Source organism: Ursus americanus, chromosome 34, assembly GCF_024610735.1.
Source record: "Ursus americanus isolate L20-20 chromosome 34, mUrsAme1.1.p, whole genome shotgun sequence".
Lineage (NCBI taxonomy): Eukaryota > Metazoa > Chordata > Mammalia > Carnivora > Ursidae > Ursus > Ursus americanus.
Window position 1 is genome coordinate 9,593,477 of NC_142160.1, and position 13,718 is coordinate 9,607,194.

Genomic DNA, 13,718 nt, shown 5'->3' on the forward strand with positions numbered 1-13,718 from the left:
CTCATCCCCAGGTCCCCTGGAACGCCACCTACCTGTGACTTTACCCAGACTCATTTTTGAGAAGTCAGGGTTCCTTAGCTCCTCTGTGCTTGCAGACTTCATGACAGAGTTGATTGAGGACAGGGTGCTGATGAGCTGCGAGTTCAGAGAGCCAATCTGTGAGTGCGGCTCCCCAAAAGCCTCTGCCAATTCACTGTAGTTCTCAGCCAGCAGCGTCTGCTGCTCTGCCAGCAACTTCTGGACGCGCTCAATGTAGTGATCCAAGCCGGTCATCACCCCCGAAGGAGCCTGGGGCTGGGGGCTCTCCGTGAACTCTCCAATGGGCTCATCCCCAACACCTACGCTCCTCCTGCTGGCCGCCAGCCCCAAAGTCACCTGGGGAGGACCACAAGCTATGGTCCTCATCTTGAGGCCAACCAGATAGTTGTCGTGAATATTTATCTGCCCCACGCCTGACTCTTTGGTCTTCACAGCCGAAGGCCTGTCAAACCCAGAATTGCCAGAGAGCACCGTTCCCACTCCAATGGACCGCATCTTGGCGGAGGAGTTGACATCCTTAACCCGGCCTTCTCCTATAGCCACGGTCCGCATCTCCACAGTCTGGGTGCTCGTCTGCTTGTCCAAAGTGCTGAGGGAGGTGTTGGTGCAGGAGTCCACGAGGGTGACCACCTCAGTGTTGGTGAACTGGGTCACCTGTTCCCAAACCGTACTGGTGTGCTGGCTCGTGGTAGGAGGCACTGCCATGACGGCGGCTTCTACCTGGCTAACAGCCTCCGTGTTCACGCTCCGGGACGTGCTCTCCTTTGGAGGGCAGACGGTCACGTCAACAGAACAATCCCCACAGCCGATCGATCGCACTTCTTTGAGATTCAGGTTGGTCTTGAGGAGCGAGAGGTTGTTCACGGACTCCTCCGTGTTGCTGCCTGTTTCACAGACACTGATTTCCACACCCACACTCTTGTCACACGTCTCCAGGGACCTCCCAGTACATTGGTCACGCATCTCCACCCGTTCCTTGACAATCCACCAACTCATTGGCAGCTCAGGCCCCGCGGCTCTACTCTCACAACCGGGCTGGCAGGAGACCCCCACGCTGTGCGTCTGCACAGAGGTCCCGACGCACGTGTCGGCCACGTCCACGTGACGGCCAGCCATCTGGTCTCTCGTCGGCACCACTGCCTCCACCATCTTGCTGCACACAAGCGGCTGGGCCATCACGGCCTTGTCCACCTTCTTCCTTGATCCAGCGGCCTGCAGCTCTTGCTTGAGTCTTGTCATCTCGCGGTCGTGGGTGGTTTCTTTCAGCTGAACTTCCAGGCGGTAGATCTTTTCCTTCAGGGCTTCTATGGTCTGCTGCTGCAGCTCAATTTCTTTGTCAGCTTCAGTGGTCACTCCCAGCATGGCCTCGGTCACGCCGACCCCAGAACTCCTCGTCTCGGTGACGGTCCCCACAGCGGCGTCCCTACAGGTCCCGGGGCCCCTGCGGTACACGACAACGTGGTCCATGTTCTCGTCAGCACCCACAGCCACGGACCGGCACTCCCGGTTCTCCTGGGGCTCTGAGGAGGCCTCGCAGCTGCTGTCCTGGATCTTCTGCTCCAGGGCCCGCATGTCCGCCGCGAGCTGCCGGAACTCCCGGATGCCCTGCGTGCTGTGCTCCACGCTCTTCACCTCCTCCTCCTCGTAGTCAATGTACAACTCCCCACCTCGCCGGGCCCGGGACAGCTCTTGCAGCTGGGCTGCGTTCCCAGCACTGTAGGACCGCTTCCTCACGCCACCGACCTCGTTCTGGGCTGCGGCTCTCTGGTGTTTCAGCTGTGAGGCCAACTGTCGTTTCTCCTCTTGCAAGACCGAGATCTTCACCTGTAGCACGGGGATGGTTCGCACCTGCTCTTCAAGCTCCTTCAGGCGTTTCAGGGCGACGGCCATCTGCTCACGGATGTGCTGCAGGTGCATGGGGCTCACGTTGGTCACCGGAGTGGAGATCCCTGAGCTCAGGGGGCTGTGGCGGAGGGAGCTCCCCATGGACGAAGTGGTGGCCGCAGCTGGGACGTAGCCACCGTAGTCCCCGTTGCCTTGGAAGCCGTTCTGAAGTTGGTGCATGGCGGGATTGTGGTTTCCGGAACCCATAAAGGAGGACAGCGAGCTTGTGGAGCCCATGCCTCCGAAACTGGCCAGCCTGGGCCTCCGGAACTCAGCTGGTGCCACCTGCATGGCGACTCTCTCCTGTTCCAGCCTTCTCCGGGTCTCCATCAGTGTCTTGGTGACATGAAGGTTGTGCTTTGGGAGCTGCGGTGAGGGTGGTGGCAGCTGCCGACTTTCTGGGATGGTAAGAAAAGTGGGTGAGGTCTCCAGGGGGGCGGGTGGCCTCGGGATTGGCGTCGATGTCACTTGGCTTCTGGCGAGGAGGAAGGGGGGGCACTGCTTGGTGTCATCACTACTGGAGGAGGAGAGGGATTCAGTGGAAGTCCACACACCGTGCTGGCTGGGAGCCGCCCTGCTGTCCGCGCACAGCACAGCCGGCTTCCGCCTCTTCTGGATGTTCAGTTTTTTGATGGTGTTTCCTTTCTGTATGTCATCCACGTACTTGAGGAAATCTAAGTCTAGCTGATAACCGTAGGGGGTCTCCACAAAATAAGGATCTTTCTGTTCCGTGTCATGATCTCCATTCAGAACACCCTCCGCGTTTCCTAGGAGAGTGAGAAGAGACTATTACGATGCTGTATAATACACATGGTGATAAACACTAGTATTTGTGTATGTTGCAGTTGGCCAACTAGTATGATTTAAGAGTTGACAGACTTCTTTCTGTTCTAATCCTGGATCTCCAACTTAACAGCTGGGTAAGTAAGCTAATAAACCCCTTGGAACTTCAGTTTCTCCCTGAGTAAAAATGGAAATACAAGTATTTACGTCATAAGGTTGTTAGAAGAATGTAACGAGACAGTGGTTTTTAAAGAGCCAAGCATATGTTAAGTCCTCACTAAACACTTTATTTTTGAAAAGAATGTATTGAAAAGACCTGAACGCATTTCGAGGAGACCCTTGCTTTTGTTGTCTACAGTCGAGAGAGCAGAGAGCAGTCTAGAGAGCAGTCCTAGAGAGAGCAGTCCTTAAGACTCTTATTTTATAAAGTGAACGCTGAGGCACAGAAGTGAGAAGTCAGAATAACGGACCAAATCAGCACAGATCCAGGACGCCTGGGATGGGAGTTCTCATAACAGTCACCCTTTTGCAAACTGTGCAGCCTTCCTAAGGTGGTGCAGACAAGGGCACCCCGGTGCCTGACCACCTCCAGATCACAATTTGCCTTGACCCCTTCCTTGCTGAGGGAGCCGGGACCCAGGGGCCGATGAGGGATGAACTCTAGCCGCAAGGGAGCAGGAACATAGAGAACAGACTTCAGCTCTATTTCGTGTCTTCCCCTTTAAAACCACCACCACCACCACCACCACCAAAACCCTGCCCCAACTAGAGGCAATGTTCTCTTTGACTTCTTTTGGGCAAAACATTCCATATCCCAAGAATACCTCTCCGTTTTGTATTTTAACATATCCAAACAGATGCAAAAGAGAATGAAAATAAAAGCAAACGTATACTCCACCCACTGGATCCTGTGGCATTCGGTAAATGCTACTTCTGGCTAAACCAAACGTTTAGAAAAGGAGACGCAAGAACTTTTTCAAGGCACAGACCTTGCTGCTGACCTGAGCTGTGCATTTCAAACTGAAAACCAAGGCCTTTTTTGTTTGTTCAAATTGTAGGATTAAGTAATGTGTTTTCCTAAAATCATAATCACAAGCTCTGCATTTTTTGAGCTGTGGAAAGTACCCAAAAAGCAATGAGTGAAAATGCAGGCCGTTTGTACCCCTGCTCGGATCCTGGGTATAAAAACCCTCCCGACTGTTCTCAAGGACTTCCAGCATTTTGGGGTGCCTGCCTGCCCTTCCCAGTCCAAACCCCGCTGAGCATTTATATCTGATAGTGTGACTGCTCTGAGTAAACCTTTCGCCTCCAATTTGCCGTCTTTCCTCTGAAATGTTGGAAAGAAAAGTACAAAAAGACTGCCAGGCAGCAGAGATGTGCACTCTTCGTGCCCCGATTTAAAACAATATTAAACTGTTCTCGCTGTTCACACCGAGGCACCAGACTTCGCTCCTAAAACATGGAGAGAGAACTCTACGTGAACGAGGTGCTGGGCTTTAACCCCTTTCTCAGGTAAGTAAGGGTGAGCTGATGATGAGCGGCACTGGAAACTTGTGCTCATGCTAACAGAACGCGCCTTTGCTTCCCTGTCTTTCCTTTTTAACTCCACATGGACAGCACGCTCCCTCCCAGTATGCAGCCCGACCTGTTCCCAGTGCCATCTGAACTTCCTCAAGCAGAGAAGCTGCCGGCTCCGGGTCAAGCAAAAGCAGGCAGATCTGACCCACAGGAGCCGGCGATTCTAAAATTGGGCTGCGGCTCCTCCAAGCCACAGGAGGTCAGTCCAGGGACCAGCCCCCCTTCCCCCCGCCCTCCCCCCCGCCGCGCTCCGCTGGCAGCCGGCTGCTCACCCTGCTCAGGGGCGCCCGCTGCGCTCCCCACCGGCCTGATTGCCGCTGCCGCCGGCACACCCCCTCGAGGCGGGGGGAGGAGGGGGCCCGCTGCGCTCTGCTCCCCATCGGCCTGATCGCTACGCCCGCCACACCCCCACCCGGTGCCCGCACACCCCCCTCCCGGCCGGGACACCCGCTGCGCTCTGCTCTCCCCCCCCCACCCCCTCCGCCCGCCTGATCGCTGCTGCCAGCCACACACCCACCCGGTACCCGCACACCCCCCTCCCGGGAGGGGGGCGCCCGCTGCGCTCTGCTCCCCACCAGCCTGATCGCCCGCAGCTCACCCCCAACCCGGGCGCCCTGCGGGCTCCCCACCGGCCTGGTCGCCACCAGCCGCACAACCACCCCCTTCCGGGGGGCGCCCGCTGCGCTCCGCTCCCCACCAGCCAGGGCCAGATCGCCGCGGGCAGCTCACCACCCGGCGCCTTCCCGGCCCCCGGGCCTGCTCCCTGCTCGGCGCCCGTCGCACCCCTCCACCACCCGGGGCGCGCGCCCGGCTGCCCCGCTCACCAGCTGGCTCGCACTGCGCCGGGGCCCTGCCTCGGACGCCCTCCGTCGGTCTTCACCCCATAAGGAAAGGAGGTGCAACATTCGCGCACACTTCGCCGGGCCACGCGCGAACACCATAGGCCCACTTCTCACCAATGAAGTCTCCCTGCGGCTCTGGTGACACCACCCCCCGGCCCACTCAGCTGATCGGCATTCCCGGCTTTCTTAATGAAAACAGGAAACCGGGATCTTGTGAAAATGTGTGTTCTTCAGGCCAGTTGTGGCCAGGCGCACACACACAGAGGCTCTGTGTCTGCGGTACCTGTCACTTCCAAAGGAGAGTCTGTGTGCCCCTGTGGACACGACGCAGCCGCGGCCCTGGTCACCTGAGTTAGTTCCAGGCACAATAGGCACCACTGTCCCCAGCAGGCTCTCCAAGCTCCGGCAGTCCTGGCTGGCCCCGGGCGCTGCAGTACTCTTCTCAGCCCTTGGCTCCTCACCAGTGACAAGCAGTTATCCCTTAACAGTATCAATCGCAACTGAGCCTTTTGCCCTTGATGAAAAGTTCTTTAAAAAACCCCACCTTTTTCCAGTTACAAAAGTAGACCATGCTTATGTTTTTTTTTTTTTTTTAAATCACCTCCAGGCCAATGAAAAAAGTCACTCAGCTCTCATCGCGTAGTGGCAATATCAGTATTTTCGTATAACTCCAAGCCTTTTCTGTGTATTTAACATAGTTATTTTACCCATTTTTGGTAGAAAAGATTAATTTTTGTTTTATCTATTTCTCTTTGAAATGCTTTTTTTTTTTTTTTAAGTGCACCAATATGATGTCAGGATTTAGAATCTAACAAAGCACATCACATTTTTCAGTGAAACTTAACTGGCCAGCCCATCTGTAGTTATTTCACAAAAGGCATAGGTCATGCTGAATGATCCCCCAAATGAACTCTGGACTTCTAAATCTGGGAATCAGGAAAGGTTAGAATTTAACCATGTTAGGCTTGATGATTTCCTAAGACTGCTTAAATCAGCCTTTCCTAAGGATCTATCATCCAAATTTCATCCCCAGCACCTAAAACAGCACCCTGTGTTTCTCAAGGTGTCATTTTTACAATCAACTGTCCACTGTATGTTCAACTAAATAAAGACATCCAGTGTCATTTTATACCTCCGGCTTTCTGGCGTACCTTCACAAACAGTAACACAAATACGGCATTTATAAGGCCCTGATTGACGGCCCAACTTCTCCAAATGCATAGGTCTTGTCTCTCTGTGCTTAAGTATCTTGAGAGCAACACGTTTCATTTTAAAAATTGCCTTCACTGCTCCCCCTTTCCAATCATACACATCAATTAATAAGATGTGGGGAACAAAGTAGATGTTCCAACCTGTTTCCTAAAGGAGTAATTGAATATACAGTAGTATATAATGAATTTTTAAGAACATCTTAACATTCTGGAGGCCGAAGTTGCTTGCTCTGTATGAGCGTTAAAGACAATTCTTGTATGAGGCTGTTTCAGTGGTTACGTTTAGGTTGTGGCATCATGGACGGTTTTTATGTTGTTCTTTATATTTTATACATTTTTATAACACTGTTATTTATTTTTTAAAAAATATTTACAGGATTACAAGAAGTTACTAGAAAGCAAGAGAAAATGTATTGAAATAAACTCCAAGAAAGCTCGTTTAGGAGCAGGATGAACGAGGCCACCACGGCAAAGACAGCCAGAAGTTCCACAGGATGTGTTATCCCATCTTGGAAACAGGACTCCTGGTTTAGCTGGGTGCATAGAAAGACGACATTTTCCTGGCCTCTTTTACTGTTAGTATGGCCATATGCAGAAACGTCATCAAGCAACCCCCCGGAACCTCCCTTAGAAGACACAGGAATAGTTCTCTCGCCTCCTTTCTTCTTTGTCATTTCTTCTACCCTGCTGCCTGGAATGTAGATGTGATGACTGGAACACTAGCTGCTTTACTGGACTGTGAGTTCACACATAGGGATGGAAGAACAATGTGCTAGAAAAATCCTGGGTCTCTAAGAGCTCTGTGGATCAGAGCTACTATACTACCCCTGGAAAGCCACCTCTATGCGTTTATGTGAAAGAGAGATAAACTTCTCTTTTGTTAAGCTATTCTGTGTGCTGGGTCTCTGTTACTTGGGTCTACACTGAATTCTAATGGATACAGCAGTCTCTCCCCTGTGTCTCCCCTCCCCCACAAAAAATTAAGACCAGATCTTGAAGAAAAATGTTAAATGATTAACTGGGGAGATGTTACAATAAAACTTTTTTTTACAGAAATTTTATTACGAATAATTAGGAAAGAATAAAAAGAACAGTTTTTAAAAAATCTCTAAGTGGGTTATAAAGAGACTCTTAACAGCCTGAAACCTTTTTTTTTTTTTTTTTTTTTCTGGACTAACAGGGTTGTGCTTGTTTATATATAGCCAAAAACCACTGGCTATGTCTGCAAATGGAATCCTGAAAGTAACACTCTCCAAATAAATATTCTGGAATGAGGGCTCTCCCCTGGGGTTTACAAGAATTTTCTAAATGTCTGGAAATCCAGTGGTGGAGACTGCTCCTGGCACCACCTCTGCCTTCATTATATAGCATTTAAGCTTATATAAGCCTATAAGCTTAATTGGGTGCAGAAAATGGTCCTATTCAGTGGAAAGAGTAGGAGGAAGGAGTATATGAAATAAAAGGAGGTATAGTCTAGCTGGGAAATAAACACCAACCATCCTAAACATAACACTAATTGAGATCAGTTACAAAGGCATATTATCAACAAGAACAATATGATTGTATGTGAATAATTAATCAAAACAGAATGGAGTTAACTGAGAGCTGAGTTTTTAAGGTAAGGCAAGTGATGACAGAGTAAAATAAAAGGAAAGAGTGGCGGACAGCCAAGGGCCAGAGCAGAGACTGCTGGTACGGCCTGAGGACAGATGAGGTCAGAAGACAGAGGGGTGGCTGAGTATGAAAGAGGCCATCAGACTCAGGTCCCAGACCAGGGGGATCTGGTCCACTTACACTCACCCCACGCTAGAGGCTAAAAAGGCCTCAACTTACACTGTCTTGACACTGTGTGTGGTTTGGACCAAGGTAGGCAAAGAGGTTAAATTCAAGGGGACCAATCCTCAAGTGTGAAATGAGGACCAACCAAAAAAATATTTATTCATACATTCAACTTATAATTCATATTGATAAAGAAAAACAATATTAGTAATAATATCCATCCATCCATCCATCCATCCATCCATCCATCCATCCATCCATCCATCAATTTATGGTCACTTACTAATTACCAGGCACTGTTCTAAGAGCTGGGGACACAGTGTGAACAAGAAATGAGGTCCCCACTTTCACAAGGCTCAGTCTGGTGGGGGGCAGCGTGCATGGGGATAAAACCCAAATAAAATACAAGGCAGAAATGAAACAAACAGGGGGAATCACCAGAATTTATACTGTTACGTCAACGTAAGTAGACAGGCTACTAAGAGTGGGTACAGAGCTTCTTGGGTTGACATCATCTCTGAGCTGACCTACTTCCTAAACACGAACGGTATCAGAGTCCCTCTTCCCGCTTCTCTCTCACGACCCACTTTCTACGGTCTGCAATTTGGGGTAGGTAACCCAACACCAAATGAGACAACACTAACTAGAGACAATATCCCAAGTCCAGACCAAATTCCCTTGTGTTCAGAGAGAAGCCTAAATTAACAAACTGATGGTAACTCTACTCTTTATTTATATATTTACCACCCATAAAACTTAGTGCTCCACAAGAGGGGCCCAATTTATGGCCTCAAGAAAAATTTATAATTTCCTTGCAGTTTATCTGCATTAGCAAAGTGAAATGGAGATATGGATAAAATAACATTTTTTTTTTTAAGAGAGAGAGAGAGAGCATGTGTGCAAGCAGGGGAGCAGAGGGAGAGGGAGAGAGAATCTCAAGCAGGCTCCATGCTCAGCGCAGAGCCCCATGCGGGACTCGATCTCATGTCCCTGAGACCACAACCCGAGCTGAAATCAAGAGTTGAACACTCAGCTGACTGAGCCACAGGTGCCTGACTTCTTTTTGTCTTTTAAGTAAGCTCTATGCCCAATGTGGAGCTTGAACTTGAGACGCAGAGATCAAGAGTCACATGCTCTACTGAATGAGCCAGCCAGGTGCCCCCAAAATAATCTCTTTTAGATTAACAAAAGGTAGTATAAATAATCTTGCCTTCGCAAGGAAACCAAACTTACTTTCCAAACAATATTTGGTTTGCGAAGACAAAAAACATATTACACTCATTCGGAGGTGGGAGACTAAACGAGATGATGGTAAATTAGTCACAGTATTAACCTATTAGGGGTGGTTCTCAACTGGGGGTGATTTTTGCCCCCGAGGGGACACATGGCAATGTCTGGACACGCTTTTGGTTGTCACCACTGGAAGGGGGTGCCAGTGGGATCCCGTGGACAGAGGTCAGGGTGCTGCTAAACATCCCACAGTGGGTGGGACAGTCTCACCCTCCCCAACAGTGGACCATCTAGTCCGGAACGTCAGCAGCGTTGAGGTGGAGAAGGCCTATGCTGAGGACAGTGAACGGAGTCAACACTTCCCACAGAGCGATTGAGAACTTGGGCCACAGAAGTCACAGACTTGAAGACCCTCACTTCTCAGTGGGGCTGTAACATCATGCTCCGGTGACAGGGTAATAAATGCTGCTTTTGAGTAAGAAACACTAAATACTTTTGTACACACTCTACCAGTGAGGCATTCTTTAGTCTTAGCAAAACACACTGGAGGGTTCTGGACTAATATGTCCTGGTGGACTTTTCAATGACAAAACTTTGATATTATTACTTTATCTTTAGTGAGGATACAATGACTTCTTCTGGTGTTACTGCTGCACACTCTAGGCCTAATTCCTGACTGATTGGCGGCACCATGAGAAATAATTACACCCATGGGCCACAACTTCTGTGCTTTTTATGTGTTCTCCTTCACCAGATGCTCGACCTGAACTATTGAAACTGAAGAACTTTGCGAATTCCCGTCACCGTACTGTCTCCTCTCCCATGACGACGAAGGCTTTGCCCCAAGAGGTGAGTCAGTCCCTGAGAAGCACATAATTATCATGGATTCCCATATTTAAAAGCAGCAGAACTTCAAGTTTCCTGTTGTTGGAAGCATTCAAAAAGACTCCACATTAGCTAGGGCTGAGAGGCAGGAAAGACAACCAGAAGGATGAACTTACAGAGAGAGAGAGAGAGAGAGAGAGAGAGAGAGAGAGAGAGAGAGAGAGAGAGAGTTCCCATGAAGTTAATTACTCAAAGTATGAGAGCAACTGAGTTAGCAAATAACTTCTTACTCAAATCAGTGGGACAGAGAAAACAGGAAAGGGGGCTAGATCCTTCTGACAGGTTTAACAGGAAAGTTCTGCTGATAGCATTGTTAGCATTAAGACTTTCCCAAGGACCTTCCCTGTACCGAATCTACAAGCAACCCCATCTGGTGCTGAACACACAAAAAGAAGGAGAACAATGTAAGCGTTCCTCATTCTGCTTTAAAATAACGCAGGACAGATGAGATTTCCTCCCGTTCTTCCATTTACCAAAGAGTTCCTTTCAGCCTGCTCTTCGCCCCTCCCAGTTAGCACCCCCACCCGGCCACTCGTGCACGCGATGAGTACCTACTGGGTGTCAGAGCCTGTTGTGGCAAGCCTGAATTCCTGCTCCCACGAACCTACCTGAGTCCACCTAGACGTCTCCAGGTGGCAGCTGTCTGAAACGGCTACCCAGACATGCGTGGCAAGTGACAACAGTCAGGAAAGTAAAAGTGTAAGGCAGAGGTTCACAGGAAGTACCAGTCCAACTGACCTGTCGTATGCAGCCTAAGTGCGATTTTACAGGCTTGGTTTGTTAATGCGGCTAGGTTGTAATGCGGTCTTGTTCCTCACATCCGTAACTCTTTTTTAACTTCTTGTGGCTGTTGCCTCTAAACGTTTAGATTTCCTCTCGCGGCTGATCTCATCTCTGCTTTTTTAACCTTTGCCCACAGACACTAACCTGCACACCACCCCCACATCTTCCAGTGTCTCCCATCACTGTCCCTTTCCATACTGGCTTCAGGATCCCACACCCCATAAAGGGCATGGCTGATTTAGGCAAGGTGCAATGACCAGACTGAAAGAAGCATTTTATTCTTTCATTCAGTAAATATTTCTTATGTACCTACCGTGTGCACCAAACCTGGCTAGGAGCTACTCGGCAAATCAGACACAGAGCCTGTCTGGGTGAACTTGCCAAGTACAGGAGGAGACAGACAAGTGGCTGCAGAAGCGAAGCGCCAGTGGTGACGAGCGAGGTGAAAGTCAAGCACAGGGAGCATGCGGGACAGAGCCGGGGGCGGGGGGTGGGTAAGGCAGGGGTATGGAGCACGCTGTCGCAGGGCCCTATTTGAGGAGTGGCCTGAGCACCCCGCAGGGCATGCACTTGCGGGGGAGAACGGGATGGGAGAAGCTCTAGGTAAAGAAAATGCACACACCAAACCTGCTACTTTTAGACACTGAACAGAGGGCTCTGCCCCAAGCGAGGCAGGGAGGGGGCCGCGCCCCACCCAGACAGGATCCTGGGAGTCAGGCTTTTGGCTCGTAAGTGCACTGGGAAGCTACTGAGGGGTTCTAAACTAGGGAAATGACCCGATCTGTGCTTTAATAAGACTGCTCTGGCTAGATGCTGGGGTGGAGGCTGAAATTCCCTTCGGCGTCCTCCAACAGCTTTCCATAGATTGCTCCGAATCCCCGTGAATGTTTCTCCCGGTGTCACAAATTCCTTTACATGGAGTGAGTTTTAAAACAACTTGAGACTAAGCGTTAGCCATAGTGTTAAAAAAGCCAGAACTTAGAACGGGCATTTGGGATGACCTGTGGCCTACTGGGAAGGCTTGACAATCTCTGCTACTCGGGCTGGGCTGGGGACCAGGATCCGCTCTCGGGACTTGTCCTCGGGGGCTCTATCCATGACCTCATTATGCTGTTAAAAAAGAAAATATTTTTCTTTAAACCAGTGGATGACTCACTGCAGAAAAAAAGGATAGGATTTCCTTTTCTGAGGGTCATAAAAATGTGATAAAGCTAATCCGGGAGGGACACGTGTGGCGCGGGTGAGGGTCTGACTTAGCGCTCTGAGGTGCAGAGTACACACCAGCTCTGTACTCGAAACTACAGGAGGGGAACCGCACAGACGAACACGACTGTGAGGAGGAAACACTGCCACTGGCAGCCAGCACCTGTCTGTGCCCAGGAGAGAAAGACAGGGCGGCCGTTACTACCCCCTTCCTGCTCCCGCCCCCCGCTCCATACTCTGCCCACACCTGCCTAGGCGCTGACTGAGCTAATGTGAAGGCTAAAGACAGAGGACAGGGTCTGGGAGAACCCAAGCAGTACACGCCTAAATCCCAGTCTTCCACTCACGAAGCTGGTTTCTGACAAGCTCATTTTCAGGTCAGCCTGTCCCTAGAGTCACCTGTCCTAGTCGGCCTGCCTGACAAGGATCTTGCTGCAGGTGACCCCCAGGGCCTGAGGTGCATACAACATCGAGAACTCGTGGAGCATATGGTTGCCCATGAGTTATTCTCAATGTCAGCACAGCTCAGATCAGCTATTTAAAAACAGTGTTAGGGCACCTGGGTGGCTCAGTCGGTTAAGCATCGGACTCTTGATTTCAGCTCAGGTCATGATATCAGGGTCGTGAGATCGAGCCCCACATGGGGCTCCACACTGGGTGTGAAGACTGCTTAAGATTCTCTCCCTCTGCCCCCGATCCCTCTTTAAAAAAAAAAGAAAGAGAGCAAAAGAAAAAAAAAAAAAAAGACAGTGTCCATCTGGTTCAGAAACTCCTGGTTCTCACTGTTCCAATCTAGGAAAATTTCAGCATCAAAATATTATGATCAATAGAGCAGATTACAACCTGGTGAATAAACCAGGAACCTCAGAGCCCATGATGTTATAATAAATAAATATGCCAGAGTGCCAACTACTGAATAAAGGAATTATGGAAACAGTTAACAACCACTGTAACAGTGGCTGATTTGGGCAGGAATCATCATCACTGGGTCCATCCTAAGCTTATGAGCAGAGGCTTCCTACCGATGAACAGGGTACTGGCCTGACGTCACAATACCTTTCCTTAAAGTACTTATCAGTCACAAAGGGAAAACCGGTGACTCTGCAGTGAGGGAAGCTCACAGACCACCAGCGGGACCAGCATCGTTTCTGCAGTGTTCCTGTCTCGAATGTATGGCCTGAGTCCAGAAACCTCGATGGATCCTACCTGAAAGGCATCCTATAGAACAGAATCTCACTTTAAAACCATCAACATCAGGGCGCCCGGGTGACTCAGCGGGTTAAGTGCCGAACTCTTGATTTCAGCTCAGGTCATGATCCCAGGGTCCTGAGACTGAGCCCCACCTCCGGCTCTGGGCTCAGCAGGGAGTCCGCTTGAGGATTCTCTCCCTCCCTCTGTGCCTCCCCCAGCTCACTCTCTAAAATAAATAAATAAATCTTAAAAAAAAAAAAATCCATCAAGGTCATGTAAGAAAGGAAAGGCCAAGAACTGTTCTAGGCCA

At 50.0% G+C, this 13,718-nt stretch overlaps 1 protein-coding gene across 7 annotated transcripts in view; it reads right to left on the bottom strand.

The window, feature by feature from the left end:
- KANK1 (KN motif and ankyrin repeat domains 1) overlaps positions 1-13,718 on the bottom strand; it is a 181,756-nt gene that overhangs the window by 26,817 nt on the left and 141,221 nt on the right. For 5 of the 7 annotated variants that reach the window (XM_087858759.1, XM_087858757.1, XM_087858758.1 and 2 more), the window contains one exon: positions 33-2,690. In XM_087858759.1, the coding sequence (XP_087714885.1) occupies positions 33-2,690 (2,658 nt within the window). Of the gene's footprint in view, positions 1-32; positions 2,691-5,013; positions 5,094-5,409; positions 5,635-13,718 lie in introns of those variants that run through there. The other 2 variants (XM_087858761.1, XM_087858762.1) reach the window with 2 other exon arrangements.